General features: G+C 43.2%; 1 protein-coding gene across 1 annotated transcript; it reads right to left on the reverse strand.

Annotated features, from left to right (window-relative positions):
* Positions 1–435: 435 nt before the first annotated feature.
* CREG2 (cellular repressor of E1A stimulated genes 2) lies at positions 436–27,589 on the reverse strand. Its single transcript, XM_054009911.1, has 4 exons — positions 27,137–27,589; positions 24,042–24,211; positions 8,252–8,365; positions 436–5,265 (listed from the first exon to the last, which is right to left on the reverse strand). Exons 1-4 carry the CDS (start codon positions 27,587–27,589, stop codon positions 5,118–5,120), a joined length of 885 nt encoding a protein of 294 aa, XP_053865886.1. The 3' UTR covers positions 436–5,117.
* Positions 27,590–27,607: the final 18 nt, after the last annotated feature.

Here is a 27,607-nt window from a genome sequence, read left to right on the forward strand (position 1 = left end):
GAAATGAAGTTCCATAGTATTGTTAATTCACACAAGATTGAAACCAATGTCTAGTCACTTGCCTGATATCTTCATGTATACGAGTGAGTGGTGAGCTGTGTTAAGAATGAGGTATGGCTATCGGATGCTGTGTTACATTGAGATTAAAGCAAATACAGAGAGGAATGGATGGGGGGGAGGGGAGAGAAAAGTGCATGTTTTCCCAGTGTATCCCTCTCCTTCCTCCCTAAACATCTGAAGATCTGACTGTCAATTCCCAGAGTCACTTTAAAGGAACAAAGATGGCCTTCTTTCCACCAGGAAGATTGTGCAAGACTGAGAAAAACAGTAGTTAGATAAGATAGAAATTGTAAAGGCTGTCAACCAAGCTTCCTTTTGTTCATTCCTGTTAAAAACATATTACAGACATCAAAATATTCAAACGGCAACTTCCCTTTTGCTATTTATTTGCATTTAATGCTTGATGGATAATTTGTTAACAACATTCATTATCTTTACAAGTCAAAATACATTGTAAAGTGCAATACACATCCATAAACAGTACAGACAAGTAAATGATGAAAATTACTTTAGAAATGAAGCATTCTTTGGTTAAATAAGAACAGCAGTTAAAACTAGCTGTGCTTAATACTGTACATGCATTACCTTGGTACAGATTAGTCAAGGATTGTAACATTGTTCATCAGAAGTCAAAATTCATAACTTCATTTTCTTTTTTCCAGCTAACACACAGTCATAAATAAACACAAATAAATGGACTATTACAGAACCACAAGTGAAGATTTAACTAAAGAAAGATTGCACAACAAGGCTTTTCTGAAATGAGAATATTTAATGAATATTAAGCTGCAAAATAATTAAACTAAAATGTGATTCTTACTGAAGTACAGAATACATGTACAGAATACATGAAAATAAATTGCATGTTGGTAAGTTGCAATACTTTATAAATACTAAGGATCAAATCCTTAAGATCAGAATGAAATAAAAGGGAGTTTTACTATTGATTTACTATTGCTATCCATAGATCAGACCCCATAGTCATAACCAATAGCCTGAGGGAAATTTGAATCTATTATAGAATCTTTACAATAATATTTGGGTTAAAAGTTTAATAAACTCTATTCACTTAACTCATACCACATGATGATTGATATAAATTGAGAAATTTGGCAATTAATATATTTTTTAGATAGTTTGTAGCTAATAATTTAAGGCCCAATTAAACAAACAACCTCCGCCCCCACCCCGCCATTCCCAAAACCCTTTTTTCAGAGAAGTCACTTCAAAGCTACTTGGGCAGGTTTGTGATGGGCTTCTGTAGCCTTTCAGAGGCTTTTGTGGTGTGGAAGCGAGACTTTTGATTAAGATGACATATCTGTTTAAGAAGCCTCCTTTGACATCTTAAGTCCTCACTGCTGTTTCAAGATTTTCTCCCTGGATGTCTCATGCCCCGAGGGTTTGACAAGAACCTAAAATGTGTTGGGTAAAACTCCTTAGCTCTTCAAAGACTAGAGTATTAATTGACAGGAGAGAGAAGAATTGTGGACTCTACTGTCATCAGGCCAGTAGAAAAGTATGTAGAGGAAAGAATGAGTAATTATTAATGCCTAAAATTTTTATTTTTCTTCCCCTCCTCAGTGTGCCTAGACATTAAACTTGGGAAAGTCTAATTTGCTTTTTGTGTGAACTTTTTCCGGGATCTCTGGGTATAAAGGTAAACTGGGGCAAAAAAATGTGTAATTACAGTTACAAGTCACTATTTGTGCAAACCTTTAGAGATCCCCTTATTGAATCAGACCTGTGCCTATTGAAATCAATGAAAAAGCTCCCATTAACCTCAATGGGCTTAGGATCAGACCCAAAACGAACAGAGATCCCAATGTAAAAATAACAAGAATGTGGGAAAGCTTCAGTTAATAGCATTCCATGCATCTGTGTAGGACCAACTCCTGTGTTCCTAAATTCCACAGAGCAAAGTGGGTTGCAGATTGGGCAAACTTGTAGGAAAAAAGTGCAAGGGAAAAACAGCTATGCAGGGTATTTCCTCCACTAGTGCAGGCACCACAGTTCCCTCTGCAAAATATCTGTACAATCAGTAAACATGCTGAAAAAGAGAAAGAGGACAGAAAAGAATATTCTAGCAAGATGTCTACCCAGGCTTTTCCCCCTAGATTTTCCACCATTCCTACACAGCTCCAATAGTGATGTCAACAATGGGGGCCCCAGAGTTGAGAGGCCTGGGTGGCTCATGGTATTTTAAGCACCATGTAATCCAATTCTGCTCAAAGCAGATCTACATGACATGGTACAGATAGTGGCTACCCGCTCTTTGTTTAAATTAAATTAACACTGCTAGTGCTGGTGGATCTGAATTGGTGGTAGCAAGAGGGAGATATTTGGCAAAAGGCTTCATGTGGGCAAAGCTGCCTTGGCATATTTCTGCATCAACACAGATAAAAATCTGTTTAAACATAATATGATAATGTGGCTCAGAGCATCACTAAGTGATCTTTTGTGTTTTGTATCTCTTCTTAGTGGAGTCAGAGTGCAGTCAGTAGCCTTCTAGTCAATTACAGCCTAGTCTGTATGACTTGACCTCCATATCTTTATCCCCTCTGAGACCCTGTCTACAGCAGGGATATTTTCTGAATTTTTCCCCCGGTTACTAGCGCTGGTTTAGCTGTCCAAGCATTAGCAACAGTGGGACCATAGTGTAGACAAGTTACTGCTGCCCTCCTTTTAACCTTCATTTAGACTTGTAGGAAGTGTAATCAGCATGGTTGTTATAATGACAGTGACTGCCATCAGCTTGTCTGCAGTAGGCTCTCAGTATTGCCAGCATCAGTGGTAAATTTTCCTAAAATTTCTTAGGGCTTATCTTCACTACTGGTGTAAGTCGATCTAAGTTACGCTACTCCAGCTACGTTATTCACGTAGCTGAAGTTAATGTAACTTAGGTCAACTTACCCCGGTGTCTTCACTGCGTTGTGTCAACAGGAGACACTCTCCAGTCGACTTCCCTTACTCTTCTTGGAGAGGTGGAGTACTGGGGTTGACCGGAAAGCGTTCTGCCATCGATTTAGTGGGTCTTCACTAGACCCGCTAAATCAACACCTGCTGCATCAATTGCAGCAGCATTGATCTCCCCCCACAGTGAAGACAAGCCCTTAGTTTAGATATAGCCTGAGAATAACACCCTCTTTTAATGCATTGAACCTATGTAGGCTCAGCTGCACTTAACTAGCTTCTAGTTGGTCATATACCCCTCAACTGCCTCTGAACTCTGGATGGGCATTAATGCAGAAAAGCCCAGGTTCTTAGCTGATTTACCTAGTTTTTTTCCCCTAAGGAGTGCACTGGGGTGTGCAGTATCAGGGCTTTTGAGGTTTCCACTAGGGCAGTGGTGGGCAACCTGAGGCCCGCAGGCCACACGCAGCCCATCAGGGTAATCCGCTGGCGGGCCATGAGACAGTTTGTTTCCATTGACCGTCCGCAGGCATGGCCACCCACAGCTTTCAGTGGCCACAGTTTGCCGTTCCCAGCCAATGGGAGCTTTGGGAAGCAGCGCGGGCCACAGGGACGGGCTGGCCGCTGCTTCTCTCAGCTCCCATTGGCCGGGAACGGCAAACCACGACCACTGCAGGCAGCCGTGCCAATGTAAACAAACTGTCTTGTAGCCCGCCAGCAGATTACCCTGACGGGCCGCAGGTTGCCCACCACTGCACTAGGAGGTATCAAAAGACCTGTACTTCCATTACAGGCACACAAAGCTCTTACAGTGTCTAGCTCTCACAGTGTTACAGTAAGAGCTGTTGTATAATTTAATGGTAAGTAATAGACACACATTCCTTACAAGCTGTGTAGCTAAGTAGCCACTTAAGCCATCAGACCCTTTTTAGTAAGATATTCTAGGTCAGGTGGTGTAGAACAACCTTAGTGGTATATCATAAAGTAAGCAGTGGCTAAGAACTGATAAAGCAGCCTCACTTGGCCCTGCAGGAAAAAGTTGCCAGTCCAACATATGCTTTGCAGTGAAGTTTTGCAAAGGGAGAATGGAAATTTTTTGCTTGGTCTTTGAACTGAAAATGCTACTAATTATTCCAGGCTTCCCTTGCAAAGACAATGTCAGGGAGACTCCCTTTTAAACCTACCTAGGGAACAGGATTCAAGGGCTGGCTCCACCACTGGGGAGAACCAGGGACTGGCTATGAAAGTCTATCTCAGGAATAGGTTAATGAAAATGAGGGGAGAGACAGGATGTGAAAAACACAGGACCTTAGGCCAGCAAGTAACTCAATATTTCTCTGGTCCCATAATCTAAAACAGGTTTAGTAGAGACTACATTTTTTAAAAAGAATGTTGATAAGTGTATTGGGATTATCCTGTGGTGGGTCTGATTTCTTGTTTGACCCTTTAACATGTTTAATCATCCTTGTGCTGGTAAAAGACACTGTGTACTGAATTTATTTTGTTTGAGCTGCTTGTACTTTGCCACTGCAATAGCCAGCAAGGTCCACCACTCCTTCTCCTCAATTTCCAAGCAAAATATTTAACTGGATAATTTGGAAAAGGGTGTGACTGACTAAAACATAAATTCCAAAATGAGGATCTCTTCATTAAAAGTATAAACACAAACTTAAACATCTTTTTATAGTTGCAGCTAGGGATATTTGCTTAGAACACCTACAAAACAAGATAGCAAGTAACAATAATACTTCCACAATATACAGCAGTCATTTATTTTTTGTATGGGTAATTAGTTTTTCTGTAAATCAGAATGCCATATTTAGCATATATTGTAAGTGTCACATGGGTGGATGACACTAAAAATCAAAACAGGCAGATCCAAAACATTTTTAAGTAGCATTCAGGAAGTATAGATCCTATCTGAAATGCCAAGATTGTGTGTTCCAGTGTAGGATTTACCATCCACATATCATTTTTAATATAAAGATCCATATTGGTTTATTAGCATTTGATCCAAGTAAAAAAGATGGGGCCATTCTGAATGCTTTTGAAAAAAATCACTGTAAAATACCCATCCAACAACATGGTGTTGGAAGAAGTTTTTGGAAAGCAAATATGAAAACTCAAGATTTATATTTCAAACCCAATCACTCTTTACTTGGAACTGCTTTGAAATACTCTTCCACTGCAATGGTGGAAACTCCTCCATACCAGTTCTGAAGCCAGATGTGCTCAATGTTCATTTTCATAAAGAACCATTCGTAGTTACGAGGCCACTTCCTCATAACTGGGTGCCTGAAAAGACAAAGAATTCCAAAAAGGTTTGCCAAAATGCACATCCAGTGGACTTCTTTCTTCAATGCAGTAGTTGCTAACTTTCTTGGGCAACTAGAACAGTTTACCTGAGTAAAATCTGGGCTGTACCAGGCAACATCATTGACCTATGCTCACTTTCACTTGCAATGAACCTTGCTCCAAACCTACATGTGGCAGCAAATAAAAATGCAGCAAGGGTACCTGAGAGGCCCATCATTAAAAGGCAGATTTTGCCCAGCCCTTAAACAGGTGGAAAGTGCTGGCAGAGGGCACAAGGGCCTGCATCCACAAAGGGACTTGGGTGTTGCAATGTGTAGCGTTGCAGTAACTCACTTTTATGCACCTAGAGAATCATTGGAACAACAATGGGGTCCACAAAGCTTGGGTTAGGGCCTAGGCCAACTATACAACAAATGGGGCGAGAAAGGTGCCTAAGAATGCAATCCACAAAAGCAGCAGCCTGGTCAGGGAGTTGCCTCAATTAGCCAATGGGAGATTCTGATGAGAGGGATGTGTCCCAAGCCCTGCCCTTCTCACAGAGTTCATCACCTGCCTATTTCTGTTTCTAGGCCACAGCTTGGAACCCTTTCCTAGAGTCAGGCAGCTAAACCACTTCATGTGAGGATGAGTTAGGCCTGGTCCACACTAACCCCCCACTTCGAACTAAGGTACGCAAATTCAGCTACGTGAATAACGTAGCTGAATTCAAAGTACCTTAGTTCGAACTTACCGCGGGTCCAGACGCAGCAGGCAAGCTCCCCCGTCGATGCTGCGTACTCCTCTCGCCGAGCTGGAGTACCGGCGTCGACGGCGAGCACTTCCGGGATCGATCCAGGATCGATTTATCGCGTCTAGACAAGACGCGATAAATCGATCCCAGAAGATCGATTGCTTACCGCCTGACCCGGAGGTAAGTGTAGACCTACCCTTAGGCAGGCACCTGACTCCACACACAATGGGAAGAAGATGGAGAGGGTAGTGCTGCCTACCTTATAACTTCTAGCTCAGGGGTGGGCAAACTTTTTGGCCTGAGGGCCACATTGGGGAATAGAAATTGTATGGCGGGCCATGAATGCTCACAAAATTGGGGTTGGGGAGCAAGAGGGGGTGAGGGATTTGGTTGGGGTGGGGCTGGGGATGAGACGTTTGGGGTGTAGGAGGGTGATCTGGGCTGGGACCGAGGGGTTCGGAGGGCGGGAGGGGGATCAGGGGTGCGGGAAGGGGGGCAGGTTCTGGCGGGGGGTGTGGGCTCTGGGGTGGGGCTAGGAATGAGAGGTTTGAGGTGCAGGAGAGTGCTCTGTGCCAGGATCAAAGGGTTTGGAGAGCAGGCGGGGGATCAGGGCTGGGGCAGGGGGTTGGTGCGTGGAGAGAGGCTCAGGAGTGCAGGCTCTGAGTGGTGCTTACCTCAAGCAACTCCCGGAAGCAGTGGCCTGAACCTTCTTTGGCTCCTATGTGGAGGCAGGGCCAGGCAGCTCTGCACGCTGCCCCATCTGCAGGCACTGCCCCTGCAGCTCCCATTGGAGCACTTAGGAGCCAGAGCGGAGCCATGCCGCGGCTTCCGGGAACTGCATGGAGCAACTGGAGCGGGGCTGAGCCACGTGGTGTGGCCCCCAGCCCAGCGCCCCGGCTGGAGCACCGGAGCAGGGTAAGCCCCAGATCCTGTTCCCCAGCAGTAGCTCGCAGGCTGGCTTAAAACGACTCCGGCCCATGGGCCGTAGTTTGCCCACCCCTGTTCTAGCTCATTGGTTAAAACAGTCACCTGGGATATGGAAGGCTGGAGTTCAATTCCCTCCTCTGTCTGATGGAGAGGAAAAGATTTGAACAGAGATCTCCCACCGTTCAGGAGAGTGCCCTAACCACTGGGCTAAAAGTTGCAAGGTGGTGGTGGCACGACCATCTCACTGCAAGATTTTGAAGGGGACTGATCCAGTAGGTGACCTCTGAGTATGCCTACCAGATTGGGCCCTGCAGGCAAGATTGATGTTCACTGCCTATTTTCCCCTGCTTGGTGGATTGCACTGGGGCTTAGATGAAATGTAGCTGTACAGATGCCTAGAGTAAGGCAGCAGTATGCATGCCCAGAGGCAGAAACTTAGGCACCTAAATAACTTTCACAATAGAAACTTTATGCCCCCAGTGAATTTAGGTGCCTACAGAGTTAGGCGGAAGCTGAGTGGGGGTTTTATGGATTACAGTGAAGCCAAAAACTGGGACTTGGGCACCTAAATCTGAGGTTCAGGCACCTAAGCACCTCTGTGGATCTGGGCCAAGGTGCCTTCATCCCCTTGCTTGGCTCACTTAAAGGCCTGGAAGAATTGCAGTCCTTGTGCTTTGGGGAACATCAGGATTATTTCCTAGTCCTGTGAGAGTGCATGGCACCTCAAAGGGGGTGAGGGAAGAGATGGGCCATAATTCTGTCCCCCTAACCACTAACCATCACACCTGGCTAGCTACATGGAAGATATTAAGCTGCAGCCCACAAAGGTGTGTAAGTAGCAAGTGTGGCGACACCTGGAAGCACTCTGAGACATTCAGGCTGCCTCCTGGATCTCCCTTAGGGGCAGTACAGTTTATCACTGCCGCTTTCTATGGACTGTGCATAAATGGCACAATCTTGTTTTGTGGAAGGGAGGAAAAGCCAAAAGTGCTAGTCACAGAAACCTCAGATATGACACACATACTGGTGGTAAGGGAATCACTCTTAATACTTTCGTAAATCCTAGAATTATATACAGCAGGTTCTATCAAAATGCATGTTGATCACTATTTATCTGGATGACATATCTGACTGTCCCAAGAGTACCAAGATAGTCCTAAAGGCTTGGATAATTTACTAAGCAGCCTAGTAAGTAAAGAGCAGGCCTGCTACTCCTGGGATCTTCAATCCCAACTGCCCATCTCACTCACAATTTATTCATCTCAAAATTATAGGTATTACTATATTACATAAGTATCACATACAGACCTAGAAAACATTGCTTGTTTGGCAAATTCCATTTCCTCTGGTGGTACCATGACCATCTGTCCTGTGAGAGTCAGTCTGGCACATCTTGGATCCTCAGGATCAATTATATTTTTTCTGCACACAGAGAAAAGTAATCATGTATAATAGATTGTTTTCTACAGCAGAGGTTTTTAAGAAGCTATTCATATTGGCTAAATATTTAGCATGCTCTGGGTGAATATGAGCTCGTGCTCACATATTTAGCAGCTGTAATATTCTAAGCCCAGGGCTTGCTTCTGCAAACCTTTACTCATATGAGTAGTGATATTCCATGGGACTGTTCACGTGGGTGAGGAGTACTCACATGAACAAGGATTACAGGATCAGGCCCAAAGTTTGAAGCAAAACAGAGATTCGTCTATTTTCTAACCATGCTTTTTAAAATAATTAATTAGTAGATGATGTCTTCTATGTATTCAGATTGTAATTGTTCTAATCTTTTATGTTGTAAACTGATTTTCTGTTTAACTTTTATAGATGTCATTCTGTAGCAACAAAAATTAGGATTAACCATCCATGCACAGAACCAGACTTAGAATTTTTGTGTAGATCTACAAAACAATTTTAAGGTGCCCCACCCAAGCATCTCAAAAATGTCACTGATTCTTGTCTACCCTTATCACACCACTAGGCACAGGATTTTGAGGAGGGTTAGTGAAATGGTTAGCATACACCCGAAACCTGATCGATTACAAAAATGAATGTGTATGTAACTTTAGTCCCCTTCCTTGTAGCCTTCTGCTGTAGACACACCTGCTTGTTTGTTTCTACTCTACTGACTGGTTTACATCACTTCATGTTTTCACGGCTCTCTGCACAAGGAAAAGAGCTAGAGTCTCACTATTTTTAAAAGGAGAACTCTGATTCTCTGTTACATTTCTAGTTCATTCAAATTAGGGGGCTCTTGACTGCTCTCCAGCTCTGCCTGTACTGTAATGACATTTAAAATAAATCACAAGTGTAGCTATGGGGCTGATTCTAAGAACATAAGAACAGCCATACTGGATCACACCAATAGTCCACCTAACCCAGTGTCTTGTCTCTGACAGTGGCCAGTGCCAGATGCTTCAGTTGGAATTAACAGAACAGGGCAATTTTGAGGGATCCGTTCCCTGTCATCCAGTCCCAGATTGTAGCAGTTTGAAGTTTAGGGACACCCAGAGCATGGGGTTGCATCCTTGACCATCTTGGCTCTCTGTTACATTGGTATAAATGAGGAGTAACTCCACTGCTAGCAAACTCCTAATGAAACCATTGTGAGGGCCTAATTGCATGAGAAGCTGAGTGGCCTCAACTTCCATTAGTTTCAACAGCAGTTGAAATTGATCAGCACTTCACAGTGTTGGATCCTACACAACAGCTTAGTCAGGCCCAGAGACTCACATTGCAGTTGTTGTTCTCAAGTGTTTTAACCTAACGAAGGAAACTGCAGTAAATGAAGCCTGATCTGCGTGCAGTTTTACTCCTAGATCTTAACTTGAACTTGTTAGCCCGGACCCTGACTGGAATATGCAATTTGCCATTACTTTTTTCCTTATAATTCTCAGTATGTTTCTGTTGCATGGAAATAAGTGTTCCTGCAGCTAATGTAACACCTGCAAATTCCCCACAGATGGTAATAAAAAACTGGATAGCCTACTGGATAAAGTGTCTGCTTTTATACATAGGCCCAAGAACATAAATATGCCAGAAAATAGAATGGGCTGATACTCAGCTCTGCCCAATAAGCACTGGGCACAGCTGACAGCATGAGCTGTAAAGGTGCAATATCTGGTTCTCTTACCCCCAAGATGGTTTTCTACCATCCCCAGAAGCTTAGAGCAGCCTCAGGGTTCCCAAGGAGCTCTTATGCTGACTGCGATCAATGTGTACTTTGGTCATGCCTCCTCCCACCTTCTACATTCAGTGGGGGAAAGAGGGAGAGACCAGAGTTGGGGCTAGGGTCCAGCTCAAATCTTTTATTTAACATTGGTTTATTTTAAAAAATGACGATCTAGAAATTTTCCAGCAACATTTTTTAGTACAGACTAAGGAATTAGTGTTACTCTGAGCACCTGAAAATCTGCAGTCCCCTGACTAGATTCTGAATTCAGTTATACCAGTGTAAGTCCACTGAAGTCAGTGGAGTTACTCCCAAATTACACTGCGCAACTGAGATTAGTTTAGCCCTCTGACTTTCTGTGTTTAACCTCAAGCTTGCATTAGCGTTGTCTTATTTATCTATTTAATTAGATTAGTTTTAAAAATAAGTGAAAGAAATTTTTAACAAGCAAAATCTGTACCTGTAGAAATTCAGTTCAATTAATAATCCTGTTTCCACCTGCATGCAACTGACTATTTCTTTATTACATGCCCATCAGGTATTTGAAACAGGAGTAAAACAATTGCACAGTGGATAAAAGCAAATTAGTTTGCAAGTGCATTTGTTTGGTATATCTTAGTTATTTGTTGCAAGTTACTTACAGGTAGAAGGAAATATAAAATGATATTGTTTCTTGTTGGAAAGTTAGATTTCATGGGACGGATGGCGGTGGGAGATTTGATTTGACTATGTGAGTTATAATCAAGAGCTATCAGAGAGCATGTTAGATCTGTCCTCCTAACTCTTTTAGGATAAAAGAGAAATGTGTACATTAAAAGATCAAATAATTATATCTGTTAATTTTCAGTACCGGCCTACACCAAGAGATACGTACCTCAATATCTAGAATGTTTGAGCATGTACTTTGTCCTTGGCTTTTTCCTTTGTTTGCAGATTTCACTATGTTTTTGTCTCACTGGTTGGGGGTGTTACATTATTTGCACATGTGATTAAAAGTCTATTAGTCTTTGGAATGGTTTGTTCAAACTGTAGTTTGTATATTTAAATATTCAGTGTAGGGGGCGCAGTTTGTTTTGCTGGCAAATCAGCAAGCAAATGTTGTGTGAAGATTAAATTGGACAAAATACTAGAAAAGGATAGTGACACATCTGAACTTGGTAAACTATGTTGTTATATTTTGGCATGGCTTTTATCATGTTTTTCCGTTCCATAACAGTGAACTTTGTATCCTAGTCTTTCATTGACATTGGTATTTTATCTAACAAAAGGCTTAATGTTCTGAAAAAAATCTACTTTTGCATTTTCTTTGGGATAGTATTCCCCTTACAATGTGCTTTTTTTCTCTTTCTAAACCCATGTACAAGCACTAAAGTTGTAGCTAACACAGTTCTGTCTGTAATGCGGACAAGTCTTGTGTTTTCAGTGTGTGATTGGTATAGCTGATGTAAATTTGGGACTTGCTGCCCAGAAATAGAGGGATATACGAAGTGAGCCAGTGGCCTCTCTTCATTAATAAACTCCTCATTCATGTCAGTGGGATATATAGTTATACATTTAGTAATGATTTTTTGCATTCTATATAAAAACATGCACATTCAGTCCTCACTCCTCAGATCCATCTTAGCTTTGTTGTGGCACAAAACTGAGTGGGAAGGTAAAAGTAGGTCTATGTTTGTGACACGGAGGGCCATTGGTGATTCGCTGTGCTATTTCAGTAACTTGTCAGGCCTGGCATACTCATTACACCTAACACGCTGTTTTCATGATATATACTCAAAAGGTGGTATATAATATATAATTAAAAACTAATAACTCACTGATAATTAAAATTCTAGCATGATGTATTTATGGGATGTGTACAAAGAGTTATAAATATGCACCAGAATTATGGTCTTAAAATGTGTTTGGCAAGCAATGCATAAGCCCAGTTTGCCCTCGAGAAAGGAATGTGTATTTGCTTGTCTGACCAGCCTGTGTCATCAGGCAGAGACAATGAAGCTACATTTACATAAAAGGTAAACAAAGCCATCAAACTAGCAAGTGGGGGAGATAGCTTCTTAACTATAAACAGTGGGGGTCTGAACCGCAACTGATGAGCAATTGAATCAACTGATTGTATACAATATTACTGCATTATAAAAGCATATCAAGTAAGGTCTTTTATGAAAGCCTGTGACACATTGCTGATTAATATAATTGTGAAATGTAGGCATTAATACAATATGAGGAATTATGGATGCACATTGATATGCTTTATAGCAGCAGTTCTCAACTAGGGGTCCAGAGCCCCCTGCGGGAGGCCACAAGCAGGTTTCAGGGGGGCCACCAAGCAGGGCTGGCATTAGACTCACTGGGGCCCCGGGCAGCAAGGTGAAGCCCTGTCGCCCAGGGCTGAACCCCTGGGACCCTGAGCCCCGCCACCCAGGGCTGAAGCCAAAGCCTAAGTAACTTAACTTTGCGGGGGCCCCTGGAGCATGGGGCCGCAGACAATTGCCCTACTCGTTACCCCCTATTGCTTGCCCTGGCTTTTATATGCATTAAAACAGTTGTTGTGGCACAGCTGGGCCATGGAGTTTTTATAGCATGCTGGGGGGCCTTAGAAAGAAAAAAGTTAAGAACCCCTGCTTTACAATCTGTGACCAGACACAGTGAGAAACAGATTTGCTCCCAGAGAGGAGGGAAGGCAGCTATCTACCTGTCTCCAATGTAAATGAAGTAGTGTTGAATCAAAACAGTGGAAGTCCTACTTACATATGAATAAATGGGGGATGGAGACTGCACCCTCAGGAAGCCTTCCTGCCCCTTGAAGCAAGTTCAGTGAACTTTGGGAAGACAGCTTGGCATCAACACCCCAGCAAGTGAGAGAAGCTTTCTCTGAGCTTACTTTTCAAAGAATACAATTCAAAGCGTTACTGGACTATAAAAAGAAAGGGAGAGAACCTCTTAGTTATCTGTCACTGGGGAGGAATTAAAAGGGTCAGAGCTCTTCAAATCACAGAACATTGGATCCTTCAACCAAGGGTGTTGAAGTCTCTCAGAACTGAATATGGGTGAGAAACCTGCTTAGGCAAAGATTGTAACTTGCTGGAATTAAGTTTTAGTCTTAGAGGTGTATTTTTACTTTTATTTGTTTGTAACCATTTCTGATTTTATTCCTTATACTTGGTATCTCTTAAACCTATGACTTTTTGTTTGATAAAATTGTTTTCCTTTTACTATAAACCAAATCAGTGCTGTGATTGAAATAAGAGTGTTTTTCCAACCTCCATTAAATTAATGAATTGCAGTGTATTTTCTCTTTAAAGGAGCAACAAACTTAGTAACTTCTGTGAGTGTTCAGTAAGAGGGCTGGACGCTGCAGGGAGACGTTTCTGGGGAATTCGGGAGTTGGGGCTCAGAGTTTGTTACCTGAGAGGCAAGGCTGGAATGGGTAGAGTCCTGAAAAGTTGCTGGGCAGGCAGACAAAATGATGTGTCAGGGAGTGGTCCCCATCTTAACAGCCAAATTCTCACTTGCTGAGGCTGAGAGGGGTTACACAGTATCTCACAAGTCTGGGAACTTCAGCAGATTGTCACATTGGCAGAAGTTTGGGACTGAGGGCGGTTTTCAGTCACCCTCCAAAATAACTGGGCAGTGGAAGCCAGGTTGCGACCTACATGCTTGAATGAGGGCTCTTGGTATCAGGGCTGTGAGCCACAGCAGCACAACATTGAAGGCATCCAGAGTTGCCGGGCAGGTGGTGACACAATCTCTTAATGGCCTGGGTTGAACCCCAAAGCATCATAAGATCATATTTGGGAAAGGAGACAAAGGAATCAAGATGGATACCATTTACATAAAAAGATACACACCTTGCTAAAGAGATTAAACAAAGCCAGACTTAATGGGAATCAGACAAAAGCTTATGCATTTTATTAGAGCTACATTAGCGCTGATGTGCACATTGTTTTAGAGAGGTTATCTCAATTATTCATCAGGTTTGAGGAGAGGAAAGAATTGATTTACCCAATTTTTCTGCTCCGGGGGGACAAACCATGCATTCAACACTTGATTCTGGTCAGCCGGTTGTTTATGTTAAGCATGTGGGATCAGTCCTGGAGAGAGCTGCATACAAAAGCATTCACTTCATTCCAGACCTACAGAAAAGAACCATACTATCTGCTTTAAGCCCTAAAAGAAGCTGTCACTTTTGATCATCTAATGGCAAAAACCATATACTGATGAAATATCTCTAGGAATTACACAATGCTCTGAGGTGCACACAACAAATATTTTCAATGTCCACCCATTGCACTCCATTCTATTTCCACCCATGTTGGGTCATGGTTCAAAAATGACTCAGAGTAAAGAGTGTCACCCACTTATTAAAATATTTACTTGCACAAGAGTACACCCAACACTAGTTACTGCAGTCACCTCCTGAGTTTTCATTGGAGAATTCCCATCCAAAAATTAGCCAGGTCCAGATCTGACAAAACTATAATTCAGAGTGGTATGGCTACATTAACACCCCACAAAACAGAGCTTTTGTTAGGAGTAAATTCCAAAGTTGAGGGCCCTGCCTCCACTGATAATGTTCTGTCTCTTGCTCCCACAAATGCAAATCTAGGGGCTGTTTAAGATTCCTTTTAGCATCATTAGTCATTTCCACTTGGCTCCAACAGCCCATCATTGAGGTGAGGATCACAGGGTTAATTTCTACGCTGGAAATATATTCTACACCATTGGTTCTCAAACTAAGGCCGCCGCTTGTTCAGGGAAAGCCCACTCAGCTGAGGGATGTGCTGGCCGTGGCTTCCCGCAGCCCCTATTGGCCAGGAGCGGCGAACCACGGCCCGTGGGAGCCGCGATCGGCCAAACCTGCGGACACGGCAGGGAAACAAACCAGCCTGGCCTGCCAGGGGCTTTCTCTGCACAAGCGGCGGCCCTAGTTTGAGAACCACTGTTCTACACCTTAGGAATTTATTTTCTTAAGTCTACAGAAGGAAATGTTATGCTATCAAATAATTATCATGGTTGTGTATTAAAACACAAAGCACTTTGATTTTATATTTAGAAAAGCGCACGTTATGTGCCTTATATATGCCATCATAATTCAACCCTGAAGGATCTGAAATAGAAAGTATGTATTAGCATTACTAATCTGTGTGGTATGAACCTCGGACAAAATCTCTATTGAAAGCAAAATTCATAATCTGAAAAGCTGCTGCTGGCCGTCAGCTTGATACCGCAGGGCACTATTGCCCTGCCTTCCCCCTGATTTGGACAAAAAAGAACGTTCTTTCTCATTCTTCCTTCAAAGAGAGTTAAAAGGGCATCTTTATTTTTGGATGTAGAGTCTTCCATTTTAAATCAAAAGAAAGTCCCGAGGTTAAAGAAAAGAATGAAAAAATGGCATTTTTGTATAGAATTGATTTCTGTGTTTGGTCGCATGCCCATTTTAGTTTGGTGTAGATCACCCCACAGTTCCTAGAAGAACTTCCTCCCTAGACTGTTTTTTCTTTCAATTTAAGTGCTCTTGGTGTGCTTGACTGTCTTTGGTCATATAAATAGCAAATTTCTATGACTGAACTACTAATTGTGGTATGTAACCTATTGTTTAAATCAGCCTCTGTACCAGATGACTGGAGGATAGCTAATGTAATGCCAATTTTGTAAAAAAAACTCCAGAGGCGATCCTGGCAATTATAGTTCAGGAAGCCTAACTTCAGTACCAGGCAAATTGGCTGAAACTACAGTAAAGAACAGAATTATCAGACACATAGATGAACACAATATGTTGAAGAAGAGTCAACATGGCTTTTGTAAAGGGAAATTATACCTCATCAATAATTCTTTGAGGGTTTCAACAAACATGTGGACGGGGTGACAGTGTACTTGAATTTTCAGAAAAGCTTTGACAAGGTCCCTCACCAAAGACTCTTAAACAAAGCAAGCAGTCATGGAATAAGATGAAAGGTCCTCTCATGGACCAGTTACTGGTTAAAAGATAAATAAATAAATAGGAATAAATGGTCAGTTTTCACAGTGGAAAGAGGTAAATAGTGGGTCTCTAAGGATCTATATTGTTCAAGATATTAATAAATTATCTGGAAAACGGGGTAAGCAACGAGGTGGCAAAGTTTTCAGATGATAACTATCTTGAGTAATTTTGTAAATCCAAAGCTGACTGTGAAGAGTTACAGAGATCTCACAAAACGGGGTGACTGGTCAAGAAAATGACAGATGAAATTTAATGCTGATAAATGCAAAGTTATGCACACTGGACAACAATCCCAACTACACATACAAAATGATGGGGTCTAAATTAGCTGTTCCCACTCAAGAAAGAAATCTTGGAGTCATTTCGGATAGTTCTCTGAAAACACCCACTCAATGTGCAGTAGCAGTCAAGAAAGCTAATAGAATGTTAGGAACCATTAGGAAAGGGATCGATAACAAGACAGAAAATATCATCATGTCACTAAATAAATCTATGAAACGCCTACACCTTGAATACTGTGTGCAGTTCTGATTTCCCCATCTCAAAAAAGATATATTAGAATTAGAAAAAGTACAGAGAAGAGCAACAAAAATGATTAAAGTGTAGAATAGCTTCCATATGAGGAAAGATTAGAAAGACTGGAAGTGTTTATTTTAGAAAAGAGATGACTAAAGGGGAATATGATAGAGGTCTATAAGACCATGAATGGTGCAGAGAAAGTGAATAGAGAAGTATTATTTTCCCTTTCACATAGCACAAGAACCAGGGGTCTTCCAATGAAATTAATAGGCAGCAGAGTTAAAACAAACATAAGGAAGTATTTCTTCACACACACTGTACAGTCAACCTGTGGAACTCATTGCCAGGGGATGTTGTGAAGGCCAACAGTATAACTGGGTTCAAAAAGAATTAGATAAGTTAATGGGGGATAGGTCCATCAATGGCCATTAAGAAAGATGGTCAAGAACACAACCCCATGCTCTGAATGTCCCTAAACCTCTGACTACCAGAAGCTGACAGGGGATGAATCACTTGATAATTGCCGGGTTCTGTTCATTCCCTCTGAAGTATCTGGTACCAGCCACTGCCAGAAGATAGGATACTGAGTTAGATGGACCATTGGTTTGACCCAGTATTGTCATTCTTACGGTCTTATGAATTACATGATTAAGCAGTGAATGTTGTATGGCACAGCTATAGCCAATTTTATGGTAACAGTCAACACCCTGAAAAGAGGATCACAGCATTAGGTAGTTTCAGTAAACACAGAGAAAGAAACAGACCTTGGTGTACTAGACTGGAATTTTCTACAATTGGTTGGTTAAATGTAAAGAAAAAAAGAAAACAATAATTTAGAGCTATATTGTGTGTGCTGCGTGGTGATGATCATAGGTTTCATATTTAACTTTCTAATTTAGTAGTTATGTGTTTGCTGGATGGATCTTTAAATATGGATTTTGGAGTAACAGTTACTGAAATGTTTATCCTGAATGTGACTAAAGAGGGACAACATAAATACTAGAGAGGCAAAGATGTTCCTGTGTCACAAAATTGGGATCTGAATCTAAACTTCTACAAAGTTCAGGGGTGAGGTTTCTGTGCAGGCCCATCTCTAGCAAACTCATTTGCCTTTCAATTAGCTTTTATAGCTTGTCTTACTGTATTTACTAATTGTCAGATATTTAGACCGAAATCAGGGTTTGCCTGAAGGTGTAATGCTGAATTTGTGGCATTCCATTCCTTTTCATGTTAACAGACTGTAACCTCACAAATACAGGATTATGTGGATCAAACAGAAGGTTTGTTCAAAACACCAGCATCTGACCTAACAGTAAAACGAAAACAAAAACCATGACTGACCTAGAAGACTGCTTTTTGTCAGAATGTTCTTTTCACTTTTTTTTTCCAGTGTGGAAGTCAGTCTATGATAGGAAGTTCTGCAACTACTCAGGGCCGGTGCAACCACTAGGCAGACTAGGCGGCTGCCTAGGGTGCCAAGTGGTTGGGGGGTGCCAAAAAGCGGTGCCCCAAACATTTTTTTAAAAAGTGGAGCACAAGGCTGCTGCTGCTCCCCGCCTCCTGGCTCCAGAGGGGCTGCCCGCGGCGCGGCCAGTCCCTCCCCCAGGGGGAGCAGCCGGTGGCCGAGCGGGGAAGGGGAGGGTCTAGCGCTACCAGCTGTGTCTTCTTCCCCACGCTGCAGGCTGAGATGGGCTCTCCGCCGCTCCCGGGGCTCTCAGCGGCGGTGGCAGCAGGCTTGGGCGCGGGGCCACTGGCTGCCTGTGCCGCCACTGAGAGCCCCAAGGGCAGCAGGGAGCCCAGCTCGGTCCGAGGCGTGGGGAAGAAGGCGCAGCTGCGCTCTGCTCTTCAGGCGGAGAAGCTGGGTGTCTACTCCACTTGCAAGGTACCTAGCCAGGTCGCAGGGAGCCGCACGGGCCCCCAGAGCGCCGGGAGGTGGGCAGGTCCAGTCCCTGGCCTGGGGAATGGTGTATGTGGGAGCAACCTGGGCACCCCTCCCCCAGCCAGCGCCACTCCCTCCAACACCCACCGACCAGATACCTTCTCCCCTGTGCACCCCTCGCCCCAACAACCCACCCTGTCCTGCCACTTTTGCCTCTGGGCAACCTCCACCCAGCAACACCTCCCCCCCCAGCCAGCCACGGTCATCTTCACCCCTGCATCAACCTCAGGACCACCCCCTCTACCTGCCATCTCCCTTCTGCCCACTCCTCCCTTGTGCAAACCCCTCTGTGCCACCTTCACCCTCCTGCAACAACCCCAGGCACAGACACACCCCTGCCTGCCAGCCCCTTGCAACAACCCCCTCCTGCCCACTTCTCCCTTGTGCCACTCCCTCCCTGCCACTGCACCCCCTGCAACGAGCCCCTTTTGCCTCTGTGCAATCTCTTTCCTGCCACTATACCCCTGCCCCCTCCACCTCTTGGCCACCTCCACCCCCTGCAACAATCCCATGCACCCCCCTTTCTGCCACCTTCCACCCCCTGGAAGAGCCCCCATACGACCCCCCTCTTTGCAGCCCCCCCCCATTCCCCCTGCACTTTGTGAACATGTGGGCCCCTGGGGGGAACTTGGCCGTAGGAAAGTGGGGGCTGGACATTGGTGGGGGGGGGGGGCGCAACGTGGAAGTTTCACCTAGGGCGCAAAATATCCTTGCACCGGCCCTGTAACCAGGGCCGGCACAACCCATTAGGCGACCTAGGCAGTCGCCTAGGGTGCTACAATTTGGGGGGCGGTGACAGCGGCGGTATTTCGGCAGCGGAACCTTCCGCCTCCTCTGTGGGGGGTGGCATTTCGGGGCAGGACCTTCCGCCGCCTAGGATGGCAGAAAAGCTGGTGGCACTCCTGCCTATAACTACTACTACTTTAGGAGGTCAGTATTTGGCCCTGCCCCTGGACACAACTTTGCATGTGCTTAACTTGACTTCTGTGAGACTATTCACATGCTTAAGTGTTTGCAGGATCAGGGCAATAGTGAGGCCTGGTACTTTGCTAAAAGAAATGCTCTAAGCAGCTCATGTGTCAGTCTTAATGTAAAACAATGGTATTTTGGGTTTGTTTTTTGCTTCTTAATCTAAGGCCTAATCCTGCTCCCACTGAATGCTGTGGGAACAGGATTGGGCCCTTTCTCCTTTTCTGGAGAGTGAGCTATTATATACCAATTTATTCCAGGAATGGCCTTTTGCCATTTAATTTTTCGTCCCTCTTTTTCCCACTTACAGCCCCTCTTCAGAATAATACCTACCCTTCAACTGGCATCCTCTGAAGATACTTGTTAATGCTATTTCATGGACTGGGCATCAGGGAGTGCTCTAAAATCAATGCCCCCTGTATCCTTCTGGGAAGTGGAAATCTTTTGATCAGTGATGAGGAATCAAGATTATAATCACAATATCATAATATACTGCTATTAGCCCCTACTAGGATGGTGCCATTTCCCTCCTTCTTGCATGACTAGAAGTTTTGTTTCTGTTATTAGTTTAAGTTTGGGTTTTTCAAATTCGCTTTCCAACTGAATAGGCATAAGACTGTCCAATCAATAGATTGGATACCAGTCTGACATGTGAACACACATCACCTGATACTTGTTAGTTATAAAAAGTCTATTAAAATGCCAACTGTGTATTGTTTCTAAAGCCAGAGATTTATTTTGTGTAAAATAACTCAGAAGTATTCCTTAGCAGGGTGCCAACTGTTCCTAAGAGTTTTGATTGCTTTCAAGTTTTCTTTCGTTTTTATAACTTGGAGTATGTATATACTCTAATAGAATTCTGCATGCAGACAAGATACAGGACCAAATTCGTTGCTCGCATACTGGGTACAACCTTTCTCATGGAATCCACTATTTGTTTAGCTATTTTGTATAATGGTTCTTCAGTTCTAAAATGAATGATACCCTTGATCAAGACAACTTCTGTGCAAGGTACCGTATATTAAAAACTCATACAATGGAACTTTCTTATGCAAGAAATAGCTATTCATCTCACTATTTCACTAGCAGTGGAGAGAAACACTGAGCTGACAGACATTGTAGGCTATGTTGGGCTAGTAGATCTTGCCTCTGAGATGGAGAATGGGTAGCAAGGAAGAAAACAACCTGCATATAAAACAATCCACCCATTTAAAACCTTGCACTGAGAAATGTAGGCCCTAACCTTCTGATGATACTAACTTTGGGGATAGTGCTAGGTGCTTTGAGGTCATTGAGACATTTCTGCTGCACTCAGCAGTGTATTATCACCTAGGCCGACAAGCCCTAGGCCTAGGGCGGCAAATTTGCAGGGGCGGCAAATTTGAGCACCCATGGAGAAGCTCCCCATCTCCAACTTGCCTCCTCCGCGAGTGCGCCGCCGCGTCCTGTTTCTCTCTCCTCCCTCCCAGCGCTTGCGCTGCGAAACAGCTGTTTCGCAGAGCAGGGAGAGAGGGGAGAGGAGGGGGAACGTGGCACGCTGGGGGAAGAGGTGGGGCCAGGGCGGGGATTTGGGGAAGGGGTTGGAATGGGGGCGGGAAAAGGGTGGAGTTGGGGCGGGGCCAGTGCCGGGTGGGGCGGCAATTATTTCAGGGCTTAGGGGCGGCAAAATCATTAATCCGCCACTGGCTGCACTGATACTGTTCTGCTGTTTACACAGCACTGTCCTTATATCTCCTACATACACACAGCAGAAGCACTTGCAATGCCAGTTCAGAAGGGCCTATGGTATGAGAGTGTCACCAACAGCACTGTCAATACTAGAGTTAGTACTGGAGGACACAGGAGAGCACATTGCACAGACAGCAAGGAAGGCCCCAGGTATCCTGTGATTCTTGGTTCTGAAATTGGCCCCTGAAGCTACCCCCAGAGGCAGATCTGTGCAGCAGTATCCAAACTATTACTTATTTTAATGTCTAGCTCTTAGGGATGTGGAGAACTTTAGAAACATGAACTGAATGTAAACCAGTGCAGTGGTATATTCGTGCATTTGAAGACTGTCCTAAGCAACAGCTTGCATAGACGTGTACGGTCTTGGTCATCTCCATTGGGGAATGACTTTGACACCGAACAAAAACAATTTAAATACCAGCAATTGATAGCTTTTTCACTGCCAGTCAGGTTATCCAAACATCTATGTACTTATCACTCAGGGGATGCAGTTGCAGATATGGAGGTGGCGGTGACAGTTGGCTGCTGTCAAGGGTTGCTTTTCTACCCCAAAAGTTAAAATACCTTTGACCCTGCTCACAGAGGGAAGGGAAAGGAAAGAGTTATCTTCTCCCACTGCCTAAATTCCCAACCGCTTCCTAGGTGCAAAAGCCTGTAGAAATCTTTTCACGCATTCCTAGGACTAAAAACCCCAATGGTGACTCATCAGCTTCCAAACTTTCCCATTTCCTCTCACAACTTGTCCAGTGCAGTTTTGCGTTGTTAATACTAAATCTGTGCAAATGGGTAACTTCAGAAATAATGTAAAATAAACTGAACGTAATATCCATATAAATAATGCAAGGAATGTCACAGTGATTCGAATATTTATGTTCATACTGAATGCAATAGCAACATCTACATTTTAATTTACTTGCAGTTAACACCAAACTTTAAGTTTGCCACAGAATTTAGCACCAAAGTTCTACAGACACCTGTTTTAGAATTTCACTTCTGCTGGCAGCAGAATATATAGTGCCTTGGTCAGGGCTGTCCCTAGGGCGGTACGGGGCCTGGGGTGGAAGTGACGGATTCATCTTCCGGGGCTGATCCCCCCCCAGCCAATCGCACCGGCCCACGGGGCCCCCCAAAACGCGAGGCCCGGAGCAGTCGCCCTGATTCGCCCTACTCAAGGGACGGCTCTGGCCTTGGTCATAAGTGAGAGCAGCTTCTGGAGGATCAGCATTAAAAGGAAAATGGCAGAGGTGAGTTTTAGTACCTCAAATAACTAATAGTTACTAAATAAGTATGTAGTAAACATGAAGTTTCAAAGGTTTTTCAGTATTTCTATAAACTGGCAATAGTCTTTCTGACTGCTGCCTATGGACTGATAAGTCCCAAGCAGGTGGTTAAGTCTGAGGTCAGCTGTACATAAAACCAAGATTTTCAAAAATGGTCACTCAAAGTTAGGGTCCTATTTCCATATTTAAGCACCTAAATTGGTGGCCTGCTTTTTTGAATTGCTGATCACCAGCAGCTCTCATTGCCATCAAAGGGAGCTTCTGGATGTCCAGTGTCTCTGAAAATGAGGCCACTTATTTAAGTGTTATGACAAAGAAGCCTAACTTTAGTCATCAAGTTTTAAAACTCTTGGTGAAGATATTCAGCTTATCATTTAAATGCATGAGAAGGTTGGGAGAGTGAAAATGATACAATTTGTTATTCCTTTGAAAAAGGTTTGATTCCGATACGTACAATTTAAAAATAATTAATTTTAAAAATATTAATCAAATGTTTTAAAGAAAGGATAGAACCATCCTTACAGCGACTTTACAATTCTCCTGACTTTCTTATGCTTTCAAAGGGTGAGCAACATTTTCTGTATCTTAACCTCCATCGAACCATCAAGATGAAAGCCTCCTCTTTGACTGTGAAGATGTTGTATTTAAGACAATGAAACATTTTTAATGATACTAGACCAATTCATACCCTCTGAAAGTACCGATAGCTGTAATGCCATTGAAGTCAGTGGTGTTGCACACTGGTTCTATATCTCTTACTCTCTGTAATTAGATGTAGATACACCTCTACCCCGATATAATGCCACCCGATATAACATGAATTCGGATATAACGCAGTAAAGCAGTGCTCCGGGGGGGCGGGGCTGCGCACTCCGGCAGATCAAAGCAAGTTCGATATAATGCGGTTTCACCTATAATGCGGTTAGATTTTTTAGCTCCCGAGGACAGTGTTATATAGGAGTAGAGGTGTGTTAGAATATACTTCATATTTCAGTTTTCCTTTAAGAGATTGTGCTGAGGCATTTCTCCTATAATATAAAACAAACCTGTGGAGATTCTAGCTTGTGCTGGGGGCCAAAATAACCTCCATCCAGCCCCAGAAGTGGGAAGCTGAAAGGGTGGCATAAAGCCACCATTGTTCCCCCTTCATGTCAGATGTAAGAATCAGGGTGTAAGGATCCACTGACTTCATTAGGCTTTGGATCAGACCTAAGCATCTAACATTAGGAACACAAAAACGCAGATACCCAAAACTGGAGGTCACTTTTTTAAATGGGTGGCCTAAAATATTGTCCAAAGCCAGAATGGGTGTTTGTCAAAGCAGTGTTTGGAATCCAGGATTTCTTGCCTCCTGTTCCTATGCTTAGACCATGCCTCTGCCTGTATTGCTTCAGTTTAACCAAAAGTATTGGTTACATTTCACATAATGTACTCACAACACAGAAATGTAAATGCTATCAGAAATCAATTTGTTTTCATTGACTGCTGTCAGAAAGACAAACTGCTGGTACCTGCAGAAATCTCCTTCTGCCTCTGGCAATGTCAGAGAAGCCACAGAGTTCTTCATGAGATCTGTCACAGTGTTGTCCTTTGAAGTCACATAAAAGAAAGGTATTCCAGTGCTGTTATTGATGGGCCCATCACTGACTAGTAAACAATTCCCAAATGGTACACCTTGGATCTGAGAAAATCCAGACAATCAATGCTTTAAAACTTTGCACTTATACATTGTACACAAAGATGGGGACTTACCCAAGGTCAGTAGCAGAAATCGGAATAGAACCTGTTCTGGTTCCCAGTTTCCATTCTCACCACTAGACCCCACTGTTTTCTAAATTAGATTTACGTATCATACTTCTGTGGTAACAAATCTCTCTCCCCTTCCCCCCATCCCTGATGGTGATATGGAGAACTCCTTTTCTTTACATTGCCAACCATTTAAAAGAAGCTAGCAAGTACAAAAACATGTCTGCATTAAAAAGCGATCATGAAAGCATCTGCCCCAGATGGCACTGATATCTTTTCTCAGGAATCTAAAAGGATTTGTATTCCAATTCAGAATTTGATTAATTCTGATGTTGGCCCCCTCTGCACTGAGGTTTTAACCTTGCTTTGAAATGTGGCCACACTGGCTGGCCAAACTATAGAAGAAACTATTTTAGCTAGAACTGAATTTAAACGCAGTTCCAGACAACTCAGCATGGATGGGGCCTCTAAGCCATCTAATCCCCAGTCAGTAGCAAAACTTCCATTGACATGCATGGGCACAGGAGCAGGCCCTACTGTGCCAGTTTTTCAAAAGTTGGCTCTCCTTTCCCCTGACTTGCACGTGCACAGTGGATGGGCAAAAATTTCCACCCACTTTTGGAAAGGAGACCTTGTGTTTGTAGCTCTATTGCCTAGGAATGACAAAGGATAATTTTCTCTATAACATGTAATAATTGTATCACGTCTCTCATCCCATCAGAAATCACAGTAGCAGATCTAGACCTTGTATTGTTTGTTGTTTGTTTGTTTTTAATATATCTTCAGGTAATTTCATGGGTGATACTAACCTGGATCACATGCTTTCCATTTTATGATGTTTATACACTTTTAACGTTTATATACAATCTATACTGCAAATGAGAAGGGGTATTTTTTATGAAGACACATATCTAGGAAACCAAGCAATCTTATTAAGGTTTATACAGTATATAGAAGCTGTCAATAACATTAGAAATTTCAATCACTTAAGTTTGAGTCTTTCATACACGGTTAACTTTACAGTTCACATTCAAAAAGGAACTGTGAGTCTAGGCCACATAACTCAAAATTCACAGCAAAGACATCACACCCGTGAATTACAAGTTTTATTATGAATCCATTTTTCGGTATTACTTATGTATTATAATTATGGACAGCAAACTGCACACATTTTAGTAAGATTGTAATTCCATCAAAGGTTTCTGATGAGAGAATAAACCATAACAGCTAAGATCATATGATTTAATAGCATACCCTGAGATGGAATTAGAGACTTCAGATGTACAACTCGGAATATTTTATTAATATTTTTTTCTAGCTTCTGGTGCTTTGCATTTCACAAACTGCCAGGCATCTGCTTCTTTACTAAATCTTTCCAGAAGTTTTACTGGGTGCTAACTTTTACTTTCTTTTTTTTTAATGTAACTAAAAAAATTAATCCCTAATTCGTGGACATTTTAACAAGAGAATTAATGTTAAACTCACTTTTCCTGTGTATCAGTATTATTGAAAGCTATGCACAATTCAAAACCATCTTTTTAAAAAAGAGTATTTTACAGCTGGAAAAATAATGACCCAAATTCTGCACGGTGTGCCAGCTGCTCAGCATCACACCACTGACAAAGTGGTCCTGAAGTGGGAACAGATGGTCAAGGTAGGATCACCCCTATCAGTGCTGTAGCTAGGAACATAAGTTTGGGGGGGCTGCAAATTATTACGGACAGGCAATATTCCACCCACACATTTCCTTACAGGCACGGCTTTGTTTTTGACTGACTAAGTCTTTTAAAAAATTGTCCATTTGCCCAATAGGATGCACTATAAAAAAAAAATACCAATATAAATTTACTGTACTTGAACTTTGCATTGAACTGCCCCAACATGGGCAGAGGCTCCCTGAGCCCCATGGAGCCAGCCCGACATGGGCAGGAGTTGGGCTCTGGTCCCAGAGCCCCATGGAGCTGGCCCGACATGGGCAGAGGGAGCCATATTTGGGTGAGACCATATGCTAAGTGGGTGGCCTGCAGCTCACCCAGGCCCATCTGTGGCTACGCCATTGACCCGCATACAGACATACCTTCAAGTGGCTTAGAGCCAGTGCTGCAGCTTCCACCCCCACCCCTAGTAGAGAGTATACCACAAGCAAAAGGAGCGCAGCTGGCATACCCCTTATATCCTGCGGATCCCTGGCTACTGTATCAGCCCTTTGGGGCTGTTGACAGCCAGCATTAGTTATAGCAGGCTTTAGGCTGCTCTATATTATGCTGGACACACAGCCAGCCCAGGATTGGGAGAACACAAAGGCATCCTTCCGTGAGCTGTGTGATGTGTGCTCCTTGGCCTCAACAGAGGATCTAGCCCAATGTTTTTCTCTTCTTTTTCTGCATTTTGCCAGGAGGTGCTGTTCTTTAGCATCTCTCTTCTATTGTACTGTAAGCATGATTTCTATTCCTAGAACTCTTTTGCAGAGAAGCAAAGCTGGGAATGTTGCATAAATATGTGGCACCAGCACTGTATTTTTACAGGCTGATTAAATAATATTACTGACAGCTTTTATTATCTGCATATTTTGTAGCTGACATCAGTACGTGGTTGATTATAAGACAGTAAATATTGTTCTCCACAACAGTGCTGGGATGCTGTTTTGTAGTTTTGCATTATAATACATTGCTAATGCTAGTAAAGAATTTGTGTAATTTATATACTAAATGCTTTTTCAAAACAGATTATTTACTGCCTTTTACAGAACAGTAAAATACAAGCAAGCAATGTGCAAGCCCTCTCCCGCTGTTAGTGGGTAAATAAGTCCAGTATTCAAAGAGAATTGTCAATGTCTAGCAGAGGATGTGACTTACGGTACCTTTTCCTGGGTAGACTCGGTAGCCAAGAAGCCCCAGCTGTTATAATGGGTCAGGAAACGGGCAGTTCTGATTGCCTGCTCCTGAGGAGTAATGCTGTCTGTCCCTTTGACACTCTCTCTCCTGTAGGAAAACATCCTAGAAGGAGAAGAGATTTGCTTGGATCTCCCAGCCACTGGCCTTGACCTCATTTCCCCATCTTCTTTGTAAACAGAGGCTGGATAGCTCTGCTTCCAGATGCTAGTCGTGTCTTCCAGAAGCGCAGGGAGAGCCTCCTCGTTTGAGGCGCTATCCAGTTCTTCCTCCACCTCATTGGTAACTGACCACGAAACCGAGTTGACTATCACATAACCCCAAGCAGGAGACAGCATCACACTGCACCACAGAACCCAGGAAAGCCAGCATATTGGTGTAATCCTTTTCCTCAGCTGTATTTGACAGCAGCACACAGACATTTTGTAATAAACACTCCA

Source organism: Malaclemys terrapin, chromosome 1, assembly GCF_027887155.1.
Source record: "Malaclemys terrapin pileata isolate rMalTer1 chromosome 1, rMalTer1.hap1, whole genome shotgun sequence".
In the NCBI taxonomy this organism is placed as follows: domain Eukaryota; kingdom Metazoa; phylum Chordata; order Testudines; family Emydidae; genus Malaclemys; species Malaclemys terrapin.

Coding starts and splice junctions, on each gene's coding strand:
- CREG2 (XM_054009911.1), bottom strand. CDS start 27,589: ATGTCTGTGTGCTGCTGTCAAATACAGCTGAGGAAAAGGATTACACCA. Junction 24,212..27,136: donor CCGAGTCTACCCAGGAAAAG/GTACCGTAAGTC, acceptor GGATTTTCTCAG/ATCCAAGGTGTACCATTTGG. Junction 5,266..8,251: donor AAACAAGCAATGTTTTCTAG/GTCTGTATGTGA, acceptor TTGTCTTTTCAG/GCACCCAGTTATGAGGAAGT.